Below are 18,338 nucleotides of genomic sequence, written 5' to 3' on the forward strand. Positions count from 1 at the left end.
ATCTGTCTTCTCTTTCCATGCTTTGGCTAGAAAGGGTTAATTAATTCACTCAGTTTGTGATTATCCTAATTTGTACATGGTTGCTACAGTAATGGTTAATTCCACCCATGCTGGATGGTTTAGGAATGTTTGTTGAGTCAAACTTTGGTACCATTCACTCCGAGGCATAGACTGGCCTGTAAACCTCAGACCTTAGCGAGGAATTAAGGTGAAAGGGTTAAGAATTTGCTGGTTCCTTGACACATTCCTTGACAACTGCAACATTCCTACAGCCTGCAATATAAAGGTTCATCATAACCTCCTTGCTTTTATACTGTAGGGGCAGTATTTTATGCTCTCCCCCGTGGTGAGTTTGGAGGTGGGGAGGTCATTTAATTAGGTGGGATGATGGCAGGTGGGGCAATTAATGCCTAATTAAGGGCCTCTTCCCACCATTGCTGGTATTAACCCAGCGGCAGGCCGGCCTGTCACCACACAGGGAGCACAACATGCAAACCTGTGTGGGTTGCTTGTGGTCTCCTGGGGGGAGGGGGTGTCTCATTCAAAGCCACTCAGTGCCTGATCAAGGGACCTGGCCTGGAGGCCTGCTGAGACCCACCCCTCTGTCCTTGCTGCAGACCCTCATTTTCTCCCTTCCCTGTGACACCCCCACACCACAAAACCCTTCCCGCTGTCACTTATCTCTGGCCTGGGTCACTCCGTGATCCTGGGTCTCCAGTGGATGTTGCTCCAGCAGCAGCCACCGCCTCCCCAGTGGCACTGCTTTGCAAAAGAACTGTCAACCTTGACTGGCCAGCAGCTCTTGATGGGCTGGATCGCCCTGATCCCGTGGAAGGTCTGCCATTGGCCTGTTAGGCTCATAATTCAGTAGGCCTTCCCTAAAGAAGGCAACACAGTTCTCTTGCTGGCTTTCCAGCCAGTAGCCAAGATCCACCATCACCTCCATAAAATTCCTCCATACATCTCTATTTATTAAGCCCAGAATCCAGTATGCACTTTCTCAACCTGCCCTGCCACCTTCAATGATTTGTGCACATATACCCCCAGGTCCTCTGCTCCTGCAACCCCTTTAGATTAGAATTACATCCTTTATTTTATATTTCCTTGCCTTGTTCTTCCTATCAAAATGTATCACTTCACACTTCTCGGTTAAATTTCATCTGCCTCAGATCTGCCCATTCCACCAACCTGTGTCCTCTTGAAGTCGATCACTATCCTCCTCATAGTTCACAATGCTGCCAAGTTTTGTGTCAGCTGCAGATTTTGAAATTGTTCCCTGCACATCCAAGTCTAGGTCATTAATACAAGTAAAGAAAAGCAGTTGTCCTAATATGGAGATAAAGCAACATACTGCCGTTGCTGAAAATCTGAAACAAAAACAGAAAATATTGGAAAAACTCAGCAGGTCTGACAGCATCTGTGGAGAGAGAAAAACAAAGTTTACATTTTGAGTCCATATGACTCTTCTAAAGAAACATTAACTTTGTTTTTCTCTCTCCACAGATGCTGTCAGACCTGCTGAGTTTTTCTAGCATTTTCTGTTTTTGTCCTAATATGGACCCCTGGGGAAGCCCTCCCTCCAGTCCAAAAATTAATCGTTCATCACTATTCTGTTTTCTATCACTCAGCTTACATTTGTATCCACTGTCCCTTTTATTCTATGGGATTCATTGCTGATAAGGCTGTTATGAAGCACTTTATCAAACACCTTTTGGAAGTCCATGTACCCCTCATCAACCCTCTCTTACTTCATCCAAAAGCTCAATCAAGTTAGTTAAACAGATCTGTCCTTAACATATCCGTGCTGGATCTTCTTAATTAATCCATATTTGTCCAAACGACTTTGTCCTGGATTATGGTTTTTAAAATCTTTCCCACCACCAAGGTTAAACTGACTGGTCCATTTGGACCCGAGGATTCCAGAGTGGAAACTTATTTGTGTTTGAAAAGCGAGCCTTGCCCTGTGTGGAGTATTCAGGTGGGTGGTGGACATTCGACAGGTAATCGGGTTGAGGTATTGTATTTGCATAGAATCACGTTCTTCCCCTCTCTTCAGTCTTAAGTGGGAAACCCCGCTGTAACACTGAGCCCTATATAAAGGCATGGCTTGATGTGCCCTGTAGCCGATAAGTGTTTGACAATCTGCTGTGGCTCAGCGTTTAACTGTGTGTGACATTCTCAGTGAACGATGAAGAGATGTGGCGAGTTGCTGGCGCTCATCTTGCTGCTCACTGTGCCCAGGATAACTGGCTCAGTCCCGGACCACCTGTCCGGCTGGACATCCTGTCGAATTCTTTCCAGGAATCTCACTTCCAAGACTTTTAACTACACGCATAGACCGGTGAGTTAGGGCAAAGTTTATTATTTAAAAACCTCTCTCCCAGTTTAAAGTTTTATCGACAAACAATTATAACAATAATCCAAGGGGAAAATAACTTTTAAACTATATAAAAGCGTTTTTTTCACATTGGGTTGCTCCAAGTAAAATATCTACATGATAATTAAATATTAGAAAACTAAGTGTTATTAAAAAAGTCTACACTGCATTTTGAAACGTCGAATTGCATGGGACAGACTAAATCTATAAAGGCGATTAAATCTTGGGAATAATTGATTCAGTACAACTTATGTCTTTAGTTTGTTTGCAGTAATTTATTTTAGAGCGAATATTAACGAAGTTGGACGCACATGAGAGATTCCCGGTGAAATGTTTTGAAAATATATAAAACTAACATCAAAATAAAAGCAGATCGGGGTTGTCAGTGCAGTTTGAAGAAAATGAGAAAGGTCAGAGGCATAGAGATTCTCAAATGTTTAAAATACTGATATGTGTGAGGGGTCGATAGTCGTTAATGAGCGCCGCTCGCACTCAGCATGGAGCTGAGGCTGAGATTCCCTGTGGTCTACACCTTTATCCAGGAGGAGAGGGCGAAGACGATTCGAACTTAAATATTGCTGAAAAGAGAGACATGTTTCCGAAGCAGTTCATCTTGCACTCATCAGGACAAGGCAAGAATGCCAAATTTCAAACCATCCCAACCAGCATCTTTTTCTCCTGTAGTATTAATTGGTGCGATGGTTTGAAATTTGACATTCTTGCCTTTGTCTTGATGAGTGCAAGACCAAAAGCTTCGGCAACATATCTCTCTTTTCAGTGATATTCTTATAATAAATACAAAATAAACAGGATTATTAATGAGAGGATTGGGAAATAAACAGTTTCTTTTACAGGTGATAACTGTACGATTCAAAATAATTTATATTTTCGGAAATATTTTCCAGCAAGCACAGACCCTGACTGTCTTTGTATCCAATTTCAGCTATAATTATAACCGTAACTTTTAGTAATGTGTAATATAATAATTTATATATGAAACCTACAGATTAATATAAAACTACAGATTAACAGATTTGAAAATAAATATTAAATACTAGGGCAAACAATTTCAAATTTTAATTCTTAACTCTTCAAATGATGGCTCCCATGGATAAGTAGGGCAGTAGTATGTTACTGAGTCGTAGACACAGCAGGAAGCGCCCAGATTCCCTCGACAACCTGTATTGAGTTAGCTGGTGTCAGATGTTGCGGTACTCACCTCCAGTCAGTATAGGAAGGGCTCAGGTCCTCCCCTGCGTCAACTCTTGAACTATCAGCAGAGCTCAACCGAACATTTTAATTAAAGGTCATGTCTTTTCAAAAACATATGGTTTAGAATTAACGTATCCCTGTGTACCATCACACTGTTAATTCCCAATATATGGAAACCTTTGGTATGGGGAGGGAAACTTGAATATATTTTAGTTATCTATGCGAGTTAGCAGATTAGGCAGCATTTATGGAGACAAAAACAGAGTTAACGTTTCAGGTCGATGGCATTTCATCATCGTTATCACTGATGCTGCCTGACCTGCTAAGTATTTCCAGCCTTTTCATTTTTTAAAAATTTCCTTTCACGTCACCTTGACTCACGTTAAGATTAATGAGAAACGGAACTCCATTAATACATGCCCGCAGGATTCAAAGTCGTCTCCTCACCTAACTTTTTTTATTCTTTCACGGGATGTGGGCGTCGCTGGCTATTGCCCATTCTAATTGCCCTTGAGAAGCTGGTGGTGTGCTGCTTCTTTGTTCATCACTATTCTGTTTTCTGTCACTCAGCTAACTTTGTATCCATGCTGCCACTGTCTCGTTTATTCTATGGAATTCATTGCTGACGAATGCTGAGGCATTTTCTCAAACACCTTTTGGAAGTCCATGTACCCCTCATCAACCCTCTCTTACTTCATCCAAAAGCTCAATCAAGTTAGTTAAACAGATTTTTCCTTAACATAAACATTAACTGCAGGGGGTGCTGAGGGAAATTGGCCAATGGTAGGTAGCACTGCCGATTTTGGTGAATATTTCTCGTCCTACTGGTAAAAAAGGCACCTCTGCACTTGTCCTGCCACCAGTTCTCATGAAGGATTTTGGTTAAAAAGATACATTCGACACAGCAGCTGTCGTCCGACCCCGCCCACCCCTTCACGCCGCCTAGGATTGGTGGTTGTGGTGGCCAATTTATAGCGGGGGCTGTGCAAACTATTACTAGTGCACACTTTAATAGTTTAAGATCCAGTTCCGTTTTGTCCCCCGAGTCCTGTGACCGCTAACAGGCAGTATGCTCTCGGTCATGCCAGGGGATGAACTTAACACAGTAACATAATGCAGTCGAACTCCCAGCCGTAAATACATGGGTCAGAAATTCACAGAGATGTTAACGTCTTTTTTAAAAAACTTTTTCAATTTCACAATTCAATTGTGAAAGGCGTATTTCCTCAATTGTAAACTGACGAACCTATTATCATCCAGGAGAATGTAGAAATAAAATAAACTACAAAGTTTGTACAGAAGGTGCAGGTAAATCGTTAGGGTAGAATCTGTTGCATCAAAATATATTTACGCAATAAGAAATGAAACAGTAAATGATTGCAATTATATATATATGTAAATATATGGCTTTTGAATTCCACCTCGTATTCTATTGGCCTCTGGCAGAAGCTGACTGACAAGTAACTACACGGTCGGAGACTGGCATAGCATTTAAACCCTTGCTGTGCCATGACTGATCAAGTGGGACCCGTTCCTCGATTTCCACATCGTTCGAATTCCCTTAATCGGCTGGAGGATGGAACTGGCCTGCACAGCAAGGTTCCAGGTTCAAGCCCTGGCATGTACTAAGTTCTGCTGGGATGGTGTTAGGGGGATGCTACAATTGGGATCGGGAGAAAAAAATAGTCAGAGTAACGTGGCGCTTGTATGAAGAGGTTATTATTATTGAAACTTTAGAACTGTGGATAGATTTAATGGCAATGAGTAATGAGGGCATCAGGACGGTGAAGCATTGCATAAAGTGTCTACTAATGGCAAACAATGAAAAGTTAGAATAATATGACAATGTACAATTAATGATATATTAAAGCTATTGATATGATGATCAGACCATGATTTTCTCAACAGGAGCATTGCCCGAGCAATCTTAAACTGAATGACAGTGAGGACATCCCACGCATAGAAATCAATGACAACTGTGATCCCATCACACTTAGGACAGTTCCAGAGGTAAGCATTAGCTGGCCATGTAAGGCAGCGTAATGGTTATGCTGCTGGACTAATAATCCAGCAAAATGTGCCATCAAATTCCACTGTTGCAGTTTGAGAACCTGATTTTTTTTAAAGCTGATATCAGTAAAAGTGACATGAAGCTGTTGGATTGTTGTTAAAACCCAACTGGTTCACTAATGTGCTTTAGGGAAGGAAACCTGCCGTCCTTACCAGTCCCACACCAAAGTGATTGACTTTTAACTGCTCTCTAAAGTGGCCGAGCACGCCTCTCAGTTGTACGAAGGCAATTAGGGGTGGACATAAATGCCAGCTTTGCCAGCGATGCCAAAATCCAGAGAAGAATTTATTTTAAAACTATTGTGTTCTGGATGGTGATGAGATATCCCTACTTGTTTGATGGCTAATTCCATTGTTTCACTTTCTGGGTTAACTGCACTTTGTCCCATGATTTAAAGAAAACAACAATATTAACAATTTACTCTCTGTAAGTACTTTATTTCTATCCCCCAAATTAATCTTCACACCGGTTGGCACTCCTCCTCCTGAGTATGACCAAGCCCACAGAGCTCTTGGAGACAGTTAATGCTGTTTCTTGGTTGACACAACAGAAGGAAAGGATTCTACTTCAACCCGGCAAGATTTCATTCCCCTCCCCTCTCTTTCTCCAGTGCTCTCAACCCTCTTCCTTTGTTGTGTAAATTACTTGCCCTGAAACTCAGTACTGAACTCTCAGCCTTTGAGCAATATTCCTCAATTTTGCTGACCTTCACCATTTCTTGATCTAGCCTCCAGAGGAGCTCTGCATGGAGATTTGAGTTTAACATCCAAGGGGGAAAAACTGACAAGGTCAGCCCTGCCCCAGCAGAAATGACTCTACTGCTACTCTGCAGATAATTCCATTGTATTGAGCCATACAGACTAAAACTCCCAGCTTCTATTCTCAGTCTAACTCCGCTCTCAAATGGTTTAGATAGCCACTTAATTGTATCAAACTGCTACCATCAGTTCAAGGAGAAGACCCACAACCACCTTCTCAGGATGACCAGGGATGGGCAATAAATTCCAGCATTGCCAGCGATGCCCAAATCCCAAGAATAAATGTCAAAGTCATTTGGCAGAATGCCTCATCGCCAGAACTTTCCAACAAGCACCAAGACATAGCTTGGCTGGTGGTGAGAAAGGCCCTCCCTGTCAGATCCTTCCTACATGCCAGGAGTCTCACCCCCTCTGCACGTTGCCCTCGAGGTGGCTGTGTTGGGGACGAGACCATTGTTCACCTCCTTGTGGATTGTGCCTTTGCAAAGAAGGTCTGTAGAGAGATACAGTGGTTTCTGTCGAGGTTCATCCCGAGCAGTGCTGTGACGCAGGGCTCTGTGCTCTACGGGCTGTTCCCAGGGACACACACCGAGACAAACATCAACTGCAGCTGGAGGATCATCAACTCAGTGAAAGACGCTCTTTGGTCTGCCCGAAACTTGTTGGTCTTCCAGCGCAAAGAGTTGTCCCCGACCGAGTGTTGCAGACTGGCACATTCCAAAGTCCAGGTCTACGTGCTGAGGGACGCACTAAAGCTTGGGGCAGCCGCCACAAAGGCGCAATGGGGAAAGGTCGCTGTCTAAGACCTTTCTGCCACAGTGCACCGAGGGGCTGGGAACTGTTGAGAGCCCCTTGGGCTGTACAGCTCAAAATGAATGTCTGCATTGAATGCTAATTGTATTATAAATGTATTGAAGCACCTCAGAGTGCAACATGATGTATGTTGATAACTCCAATACCATTGTCTGATTGTCTGTAATGACCATATTGAAATGATTGTAATATTTATTGATAGTATTAATGCACCTTGTGATATATGCTGTAAAAGTTGAATCTGATTGTACTTATGTGATTGTGATTTTGAAATGGTTTGGAATGTTCTTCCAGATATTTTATGAATAAAGTATATTTTTCAAAAAAAAAGAACAAAATTTAAAAAATCTCAGCCAGGGTAGTGGCAGGGGTACTACAATTTGCCTCAGTGCATTTGGGCTACGAAGAGAAATCTCACCTTGGGCTTTCCAATCCTCATTGCTATCATAAGACCCTACTGGAAAGTGCTTGGACGCATGTTGAATGAAGACAAGATTGGGCGTGGCTATGATGTTCACAGTCAAATCACCTCCCAATATTCACTGCCGAGCCTCACGCACAAAATGTGGTCACTTGGGTGAGCTGTCAGCGGATTTATGGTGCCCGTGAAAATGAACTCCAGCATGATTAAGATCATTAAGGAAAAAAGATCCTTACAGCTTGTGAGGTGTCAGCTGTGGCTCAGTTCATAGCACCCTTGCCTTTGAATCAGAGGGTTGTGGGTTCATGTCCCACTCCCGGAAACCAAGAACTGTGATTGTACTCGAAAGAGTTGCAATCTGTGACTGTTGATAACTCGAAAGAGTTTCATGATGGTGTGGCCCAGAGACCTTTCCATCCATCCATGTCATCCTGGTGCTACTGACCTATCAGAGGGCAGCATGATGGGTGCCAGTTATGGAAAGGTCCATGGACCAAACGAGGGACTTGATTAGAAATGTATTTTGTCAATGAGACAGGCATACAACACAAACAGTGGTATCACTTAAAGTATCTTTGCCCTTTGACTCTTTTAGACGTGCCTTAAGAAGATTAAGGAAGGCCTTTCATATTACCATAATCAGTTCAGCCAACTGGGAAACGTGGAAGAGTCAAAATACAACAGTGACATTCGGAAATTTTCACATAATCTTTCAAAAATTATCCTGGATCTCCTCAAGTCAATTAAGGTAATATTAATTTCTATAAATTAGAAGGTTGGAGATATAAGTGATATATAATGTGGGCGTAGCCGCGTATAAAGTTTAAAGGGACTGCCCACTGAAAAATAAACCTGCCGCGCACAGCAACAACATATTAAAGGAAATATTGCTGGAGGGTCTGGGTGTTTTTTTTTTGAAGGGGGAAGTGATGATGGCGGGCTTGAAAGAGATGGGGAACAGTAGCTGAAGAGAGGGAACTGTTGGGCATTTGGAGAGTGTATGTTAGACATCTTGGTGAGTTGAAAGCAATTAATCAAACTCCTTCGTATCTTCGAGCTTTCAAAGGCTTTCTTAGGCTTTCTAATATAAACAGGATGACTTTAAAATGTTGTGAGAAGAAAGCATAACTTGCCCTCTGCTTTTAGTGCCTGATTGTTCTGTATGAAAAATGCTTGTGTAAGAAAATAAATGATAGCAATGAAGTCAGCCATTAATGATTAAGGTCTAATGGTTGGTGTAATAAACATAGGTAGGGAGATCCATTAACTATTGTATAGAAAGATAATGGTTAATAAAATCTATTCCTCATTCGGATAGGTTAAGAGCAGTTGGGTCAGGAAGTCTTATTTAAGGGAAGTAGCTTTGGAGTGGATAACTGCAACTGTTCACATGAATAGGCCGTTTTCAAATGATTTGGGAATGGATATGTCATGAGCTCTTATCTGTAACATGTAGCTTTAATGTAGGCAAAATGTGGTGTATGAAGAAACCTGGTTTTCAACAGATCTTTGGAGAGATTGAAAGATACAGAAACTGAAAGCCACAATCATGTCTAGTTAAGCCTCTCACTCAAACTTGATATCAATAAATTCTGTTCCATATATTCCATAATCAAGTGTCTCATACTTACTCAAAATGTGTTGCTAAAAGGAACCATTTCAGTGTCAATGCTTTTGAATTAATTTTTATACTGTGACCTCCACACACTGCCCAAACAGAGAACCCTTCAATCTGACAGAGAGGAGATACTTCATCCCTTCAACCTGGACTAGATTTAAACCCAGATACCAGAATTGAAAGGGTTGCATCTAATCCTATTGCTTCCAGCTTCCAGTTGGCTAAATCATTAATGACATTTACTGTGTGATATAATTCCAATTATGCAAGATATTGTGTTGGCTGTGCTACATGTACAATTCTTTTGCTGTCTTGTCAATGCTCAGTACTTTTTATGTTTTAGAGCTCAGACAGCAGCGCAGACGACAGGACCGCAGATAATGTGGCTGCAGACAACGGGCCCATAAAGACACACAAGATCAGGGATTGGGAACTGAACTGTACATTGTTTCGAACTCTTGAGAGATTTCAATCCTTCTCATCACTGGTGGCCCGTGTCTTTGGACATCCTTCAGGAAACCCATCGGAGCACCATAACACAGGAGACTGTGAGGTGTAGTTCAGGGGGCTGTTGGGCAAGGCACAAAATGCAATCCAGAAAACTGTTGTGCCCAATTATCTTTGGAAGCACCAATTAAAAAAGACGATGTCCAGTTTGTGTAAAACACTGTGGTCCCTTCACAACAAAATGCTTTAAAGTGGCAGCCATCTGGATTTCCTAGACATCACTTAACTCTGCAGATCATTTATTAGACGGGCACAGGAGTGTAATGGTTAAATTACTGGACTATCTAATCCAGTAGACCATAAATTCAAATTTCACCGTGGTAGTTTGAGAATCTGAATTCAGCTTTAAAAACACCTGGAAATAAAAAGCAATCAGTAAGGATGTGAAGGCATTGGAGAGAGTACAGAGGAGATTCAAGATCCTAAGGGGGTATGGACAAAATAAATAGTGAGAAACTATTCCCACTCAAGAGAACATTAAGAACTAGAGGGCACAGATTCAAAATAATTGGCAAAAGGAGTAAATGTGACGTGAGGAAAAAAATTTTCACCCAGAGCGTGGTTGGAGTCTGGAACAAACTTCCTGAGAGGGTGGTGGAGGCAGGTTCGAAAAAGGATTTGGATTGCTATCTGAAAAGAGAGAATGTGCAAGTTTACGGAAATAAGGCAGGGGAGTGGGACTAGGTGGAATGCTCTTTCAGGAAGCCAGTGCAGACTCAATGGGCTGAATGGCCTTCTTCTGCACTGTAAAGATACTGTGATACTGTGAAGTGACTATGAAGCTGTTGGATTAATGTAAAAACCCAACTGGTTCACTAATGTCCTTTAAAGAAGGAAATATTCTGGCCCATATGAGATTCCAGTCCACACCCACTGCCATTGTGGTCTAGCAAGCCATTCCATTCAAGGACCACCTTCTCAAGGCAACTAGGGAATAGGGAATAAATGCTGACCCTGCCAGTGACACTCAGATCCTGTGAACGGAAAAAAAATCAACTGCACGTGTAAAGCCGGGTATTTTTCTTTTAGGAAGACACTTTTTTATTGGTCTTTACACTTCAAAGGATATGTTGGAAGGGGGTGGGGTATGGGGTTTGGGAGCAGGGATGAGATAGCTTAGGTGATGTGAAGGAAATCCAGATCCAGGAACATTGTCCTTAATATCTAACTTGATCCCACAATTCCAGAGCTTAATGTTTTTGTGAGGCTGTTTTCTGAAGCAGTTTTGAACCCTGGCTGGACAAAATGAAACATCCCTTCTTAAAGTGGTATTACACCAACACCAATGACCATTACAACAGTTTGATAGATTTTATATTTCTAAATTAATGATATTTCTACCCTTATTCTGGAATATTTCTGATTGATGACCATGTCAGATAATTATTTTTGTCCTCATTGTTTTCTAACCCCGCACTTCCCAAACCCCTTTAACTTCACAGAATCACACAGTGCAGAAGAGGCCCTTCGGCCCATCGAGTCTGCACCGACATATGAAAAATACCTGACCTACCTACCTAATCCCATTTACCAGCACCTGGCCCATAGCCTTGAATGTTATGACGTGCCAAGTGCTCATCCAGGTACTTTTTAAAGGATGTGAGGCAACCCACCTCCACCACCTTCCCAGGCAGCACATTCCAAACCGTCACCACCCTCTGGGTAAAAAGGTTTTTCCTCACATCCCCCCTAAACCTCCTGCCCCTCACCTTGAACTTGTGTCCCCTCGTGACTGACCCTTCAACTAAGGGGAATAGCTGCTCCCTATCCATCCTGTCCATGCCCCTCATAATCTTGTACACCTCGATCAGGTCGCCCCTCAGTCTTCTCTGCTCCAATGAAAACAACCCAAATATATCCAACCTCTCTTCATAACTTAAATGTTTCACCCCAGGCAACATCCTGGTGAATCTCCTCTGCACCCCCTCCAGTGCAATCACATCCTTCCTATAATGTGGTGACCAAAACTGCACACAGTACTCCAGCTGTGGCCTCACCAAGGTTCTATACAACTCCAACATGACCTCCCTACTTTTGTAATCTATGCCTCGATTTATAACGGCAAGTGTCCCATATGCCTTTTTCACCACCCAACTAACATGCCCCTCCGTCTTCAGAGATCTATGGACACACACGCCAAGGTCCCTTTGTTCCTCAGAACTTCCTAGTGTCATGCCGTTCATTGAATACTTCTTTGTCAAATTACTCCTTCCAAAATTACTAGTTTGATGTTGGAAGGTAATTGATCAAATTTTTTTTTTTAGTCTGAAAGAAATTCTACTTTGACTTCTGGGAATGTGACACTTCCTCATGTTTTGTTCTGACAGCCACAAGGCCTGTGCATTTTTACTTTCTTCATTTAGATCCTTTAACATATGAAATTGATCAATTTAACATATAGCAGAAATAACTGAGTATTTTTAACTATTTGGTACAAAATTTGCATTTATGTATTTATACTATTTAATAACTATTTATTTCAGACTTTTATCCTGCTTGTGCTTATGTTCCATTAGTAGACTTTAGGACTATAACTGTAATGTTCAACATTTTTAAATATTTAAGGATTACTTTAAAAGTTTGTAAAATACAAGTTTGTAATGAACAAACTAATAAAGCTCACATTACATACCATCTGCCAAGTATCTGATCAAAAACTGGAAGGCTCATAGTACTAACCGCAGCAGCCTGTTTCTAAGAGTGGGTTCAGTTGGGTAGAAAAAGTGTAGAATGGCACACTGGATTGACAGATTATCCTCTCACGTCCATAAGCTCAGAAGCAGTGTTTGAGTCCAGCTCAGACTGGTGGAATGAGGGTTTCTTCTGCCTTTCTCGAGAGCATATCCAGACACCCAGGAGAGAGACAGTGAAAGAGCACGAGCAGGTGATGAAGTGTGGGGAGGTGGAGGGGGTGTCAGGTGGAGGAAAAAAACTAAGAAAGGAGGAATAGAAAAGAGTAAGAGAAATGGAGAAGGAGCCTGAGAGATGGCAATCAAATCTAAAGGAAAGTGAAAAAGAGATGATATAGGAAACAATTCAAGTACACACTGTAAAAAAGAGGAAGGAAAAATGAAAGAATTAAAAAATGTGGATCGACCACAATGCCAGCGCCTCATGTGATGCTGGTCTGGATCCGTCTTCTAGGAATTGTACCAAACTCTGTCTGTGGTCTAGCCCTGCTCTTTGATGCTCTGGGGGGGGGGTCAATAGCCTGGGCCCCATTACCCACCCTGAACAACTCACCTGAGACCAGGAGATCAAATATGTCACATGACCAACACAGGAGTGTAAAAGACCCTACAGAACTTCATCAAAGGCATCAATCTTCATGGGCGAGTGCAGACAAGTGTTGGCAAGATATTTGACTGTGGAGGCATTACAGCCAAGCCCAATGACAGCTTCATCAAATGTTCAAACATGTGGCAGTAAAAGTTTTCCTGGGCAGTGAGCTTATCTCAATTAATGGCAGGCGCCAGTAGCTTGCCCACATGCCGCAAAACACATTTTGGACTGCTTGCCTCACTCTCAGTTGCAACCAGGTAGGTGCTGTAAGAAGTGGAGGGCAGACAGCAGAAAGGGGACCAATATCACGGGCCAGCAGTAGCCCTCAAGAGTGCCATGCAGCTGATGGGGGATGCGGGAGAAGTGGTGTGAGAACACTTATTTTATGGTGTCTGCATCCATGCCTGGAAATTCTGAGTGGATCAGGCCTGACACCTGGATCCACTCAGGGAAGCCTGATTGCTCTTAGGGCTCCTAAAACAGGGGTATTAAGATATTGGCTGGATTTTGCAGCCGACCCCCACTTCTCCGCACCGCCATTGCCCCCATTAAAATCCAGCCCATGCAAGGGGCCTCAGTCTGTTTATGCAGCAACCCCGTACGCCTGAAAAACATCCTGGCCCATTTTCAGATGAGACATTAAACTGAGGTCCTTTGGCACTATCAGACTTCTCCATTGTCATGGGTCAAAATCCTCCCTCAACTAGCAGCCATAAAACAGGTGATTTGCTCATTCACTTATATGCTGTTGTGGGATACACTAGGCACAGATTGGCTGCTGCATTTTCCTACATTACACCAGTGACTGCCCTTCAAAAGTATCTCATTGCTTGTAAAGTGCTCAGAGACATGACAAGGTCACATATATGTGTTATATATGTGAAAGTTCCTGCTTCCTTCCCTCCTTATAAGCATGTGCAATTTTAGGATTAAATCCACATTACCGCATGGTGGCCTAAAGGGAAATTTATTTCTTTAATTAGATGAGTCAGGAGGACAACAGACTCCTGCTTCCTCTTGTGGATAGATCAGAGCTTTACCTGCACTGTCCCTGGAAAGAGGATTTACTAACACTGGGGTTTTCAGCCTGTGGCTGTACACACAGTCCCTCTCCACAATAATTCACAACCCAGAGTTCTACATAAAAATGGATTCATAATTTTTTTTTAAAAAGTCTTGCATTTATATAGCACCTATCATGACCTCAGAACGTCCCAAAGTTACTGTTTGAAGTGTAGTCACTGTTGTAATGCAGGAAACATGACAAACAATTTGCACATAGCAAACTCCCACAGGTGGCAATATGATAAATGACCAGGAAAATAAGTACTCAACATCCAACTTACTTAACTGGAGATTGTAACTCTCCAGTCCTCCCTAACCTATCCAGTTGAAACAATTTGTCTCCACAAACACACCTTACTCGCCCCTAAGTCTGCGCTTCTCTAAGTTGCAGAGATCCAGCTCTTTGAGCCTATCTGCAGACTAATCTCTGTATCCAAGGTTCCAAAATTTCCTGAGAAAACGTGTGGGAGAAAATAAAAAGGAAATCTACACAGATAGAAATAAAGGAATTAATGGAAGCAACAAGAATTTGCTGGAACTGAATGATCAGAAAAAAAGTTGAACACTTGAAAATAAAAACAAAATAAATCTCAACAAGGAAAGCAGGTGGCCCGGTAACCTAGGGCCCAAGTAGAGGCTGTTCAGCACCAGAACAGGTTGGGACTCACCAGGGAAAAAAATGTAGCAGCCTGGTTACATAGTTGCAGAGATCTGGGAATCAACTCGCCTCCCAACCCAGGGGCCGCCAAAGGGGATCAAAAATAAACATTTCAAAGTTTGCTTGCTAGGGATATTTAAAAACTAAGTGTTATTCACATTAAACAAATTAAAAATAAATTGCATAATATATTTAAAAACATTCAACAGAAAATCAAATCTTATCAAAAATTGTTTTTTACAAGGAGCAAGGACATCTTTGCCCACAAGTGGGAGCTGCAAAATTTCCCAAGGCCAGTTTTCCACGATTAGGTGCTCTGTAGTATGCCTCTAAGAGTGTGATCGATCCCCTATCATATTTTATTTCAATTCATATGAATTCTGTTTCTAAGCTCCTGTTTGTTACATCCTTCTTGCTACTGCCATTATGTTATCTCTAATTGGTACAGCTACCCATCCCTCTTCTTCTCCACCATATCTGATATTATATCCTGCAACATTTAATTGTCAGTCCTGTTCTTTATGTAGCCTTGTTTCACATATGTCTACTATATCTGGTTCCTCGGTACAGATTATTGTTTCCAGTTCCTCCATTTTATTTTGGATCCTGTGTAAATTGCTGTACAGGCAGTTTAATTTGTCTTTAACAGTTGCTCCTTAAATTTTTTTAGCATTCCTTTTATACTTCTGTTTTATAACTGTATTTGTTACCTGACCATTTTTAACCTTGTTCCTTCTCATGAAAATGTAATAATTCTCAGAATATTGTGATTTATTGTAAAGTTAGGTTAATAGTGGGGTTTGGATAGTTTCTGAGTGTGTGTGTGTATGTGTGTGTGTGTGTGTGTGGGTGGGGGGTGGGGCGGTGGGATTTAATTGAATTGGAGACAGCTGGTCTGGAGGCTTTGAGTTATCAAAAAGGAACTAGGTTTGAAATGCTAAATACGTAAACATGGCTGAAGTTTTAGAATGTGAGGTGAGGAGAATTTGCATTTTTAGATAAATTAGAGTAGTTTGAATTTCAAAGAGTTGGTAAGATGTTCCACCTAGCCAGAAGAAGCTAAGCTAAACAGTGTGTTTATTTTTCCCAAAGGTTACTGATAAAATTAGTACTATTGTCATAAAGCAATTAATGTATATAATATTATTGGAATATATTTTTCTTTTAAAATAGAGGTTTAGTCTGTGGGTGTGTCTTAATTGGATTAAAGCCAGCTAGTCTGGGTGCTTTGATGTGTACTAGTTTTGAGATGTAAACAGAGAGGTAGAGTGCATTTGCATTTTTTGAATAGACCATTCAAGAAGTGGGGTGAAAACTGATGCCTATCTAGCAGATACCAAGCATTATGTTTATATTACTACTAAAATTGGTACTATGAAAGGGGTTTTATTGTTAGAGAGGTTTAGTTCAGAGGTTGGTGATACAATGAGAATTTACATTCAGTGGGCTGGGCGAGGTATAACTTTAGCAGTGTTGTGTGTGCAGGGCAGAGCAATGTAAGATCAAAGTAGCTGTAAGCCTCCAACTGTCTCCACAGGAACCAAGGTGAAAAGAACCTCATTTTGAATTTATAAGGTGAAAATGCTTTGCCTGGTGTTTGGTTAAGCCTATGGGTTGCTGTTGCCTTAATGGAGATTAGTTTGGGAATTTATTAAAAGTTATGATAGTAGTAATTTGTAGCCATGTGTATAAATATTTTAATCTGTGTAAATTAATAAAATGTTTTATTCAGTTAAATGTAAAGCCTCAAGAACTGGTGGTCTGATTCCTGAATTTAGAGTCACATCTCAAACATAACACTTAAAATTATAGGGTTTGACAGTTGTTTAAAGTTACCCTCTGGGATTTTTAAATAGCTCCGCTTTACCAACTACATTGGTCATAACAATATGAAAAGCGTTATATTATGAGAAAGGTAAAGTTCGAAAGACATATCAGAACGATGGATTTTGCATTAAAAAGGGAGAAACGTGTATAAAGGAGATGAGGCTATGTGTCAAAGAAGAAGGAATTCTAAGATCTAACAAGTGTGAAAAGCCTCCAGCCTCTATGCATCAGGTTGCTGTCTACAGGAACTGAAGCTGAGAAAACTAGCTTTGAATATCACTGTCCAAGGTATCGTGTTCCTTTGCCTGGGTCTGTTTAAATCTTGTTAAATTGTTTTTACTGTTGCCTTAATGGAAGCGTAACTAGCAGGCAGATTAATTAGGGGTTTTAAGAGTTATTATAGTAGTAATTTGTAGTCCTATGTATGTGCTTGAAATCTTTTCAATCTTAAATGTTTAATTTAGCTTTCTAAAAACCTCTGAAGTCATGGTAGTCTTATTACTTCTGAATTCAGGGCACGCATCTTGAAATAAAAGACAAATTGCAAAACAGTTGTGACTACGTGATCAAGTTTCCTTCATGGATTTGATCCACCTGGCACACATCATCTGCCACGTCATAACATTCCTTGCCTTGGTCTGGCCTTTACTCTCATTTCCTATTTCTTTAATCTTCAGATTTATGTTATTTTCACCAGATCCTGCCACTCCAGCCCACCTCCACCCCAATGCTTTATAGCCAGGTACTTATGAAATGTAGTTACTGTTGTAATCTAGGGAAACATGGCAGACAATTTGTGTATAGCAAGCTCCCATGAACAGCAATATGAGAGCTGACCATTTTAGTGACATTGGTTGAGGGATAAATATTGCCCCAGGACACTGGGGAGATCTCCTCCTGCTCTTCTTCAAAATAGTGCTGTTGCATCCTTTATGTCCAACTGCAAGGCCAGACAGGGGCCCTGATTAATGTCTCATCCAAAAGACTGCATCTCCAACAGTGCAGTACCACCTCAATACTTCACCAGAGTGACAGCCTTGATTATGTGCTCAAGCCCCAGCCTGCCTCACCCCAGAGAAAAATACAGCCCAAAACATATTAAGATTCTTTCACACCATGCCCCAGGTCAAATTGCTTTCAAACAACTTGGATCCTTTCTAATTTTTCTTCCATTCACTCCACTCACTAACTCATGACCTTGAGTGAAAATTTGGAATGAGGTTAAATCTTTAATTGGACAGAAAGCATTGATGGATTTTGTTCTGGGAAATTAAGTGGGACAAATAAATTATGTGAAAGCTTGGAGAATAATTGGGAAATAGTGAGTAACAACTTAGTTATATTCAATGTAAGAACAGCCAAGATTAATGATGAGTTATAGATTAAGGAGCTGGACTGGAAATAAAACAATGTTGAGTAAGATAAGAACAGACCTGAGCCAAACTAGCTGGGGAGCAAAGTTCGCAAACAGGATCAGCAGTTGAAAATCTTAAAATGGGATGGACAGAGTACAGAATGGATACATTTGTATAATTAAAGGATGAAGTGTGTTTTTATAAATGATGGAGGCAGTGAAAATTTGTGTTCTAGAGGAGGATGTGGAATAATTGTTAGAGAACCATAGAAAAGAATTGGTACTGAAAAAAATGAGCATAACCCAAGATGGATAAGCCACAGTTGTACCCCAGGCTGTTGAAGGAAGTCAGAGAGGACATAGTTTTCCAATCCT

General features: G+C 41.3%; 2 protein-coding genes across 2 annotated transcripts in view; one reads left to right on the plus strand and one right to left on the minus strand.

Moving 5' to 3' along the window:
- LOC144672616 (uncharacterized) overlaps positions 1 to 13,426 on the plus strand; it is a 31,098-nt gene extending 17,672 nt beyond the window's left edge. Inside the window, exons 2-4 of the mRNA XM_078534438.1 lie at positions 5,498 to 5,599; positions 8,248 to 8,400; positions 9,614 to 13,426. Coding sequence (XP_078390564.1) covers positions 5,498 to 5,599; positions 8,248 to 8,400; positions 9,614 to 9,829 — 471 coding nt within the window. The 3' untranslated portion in view covers positions 9,830 to 13,426. The remainder of the gene's footprint in view (positions 1 to 5,497; positions 5,600 to 8,247; positions 8,401 to 9,613) is intronic.
- The window catches only part of LOC144672776 (EEF1A lysine methyltransferase 3-like), a 192,689-nt gene that overhangs the window by 38,595 nt on the left and 135,756 nt on the right, over positions 1 to 18,338 (minus strand). The gene's annotated exons all lie outside the window — the stretch shown is intronic.

Source organism: Cetorhinus maximus, chromosome X, assembly GCF_964194155.1.
Source record: "Cetorhinus maximus chromosome X, sCetMax3.hap1.1, whole genome shotgun sequence".
In the NCBI taxonomy this organism is placed as follows: domain Eukaryota; kingdom Metazoa; phylum Chordata; class Chondrichthyes; order Lamniformes; family Cetorhinidae; genus Cetorhinus; species Cetorhinus maximus.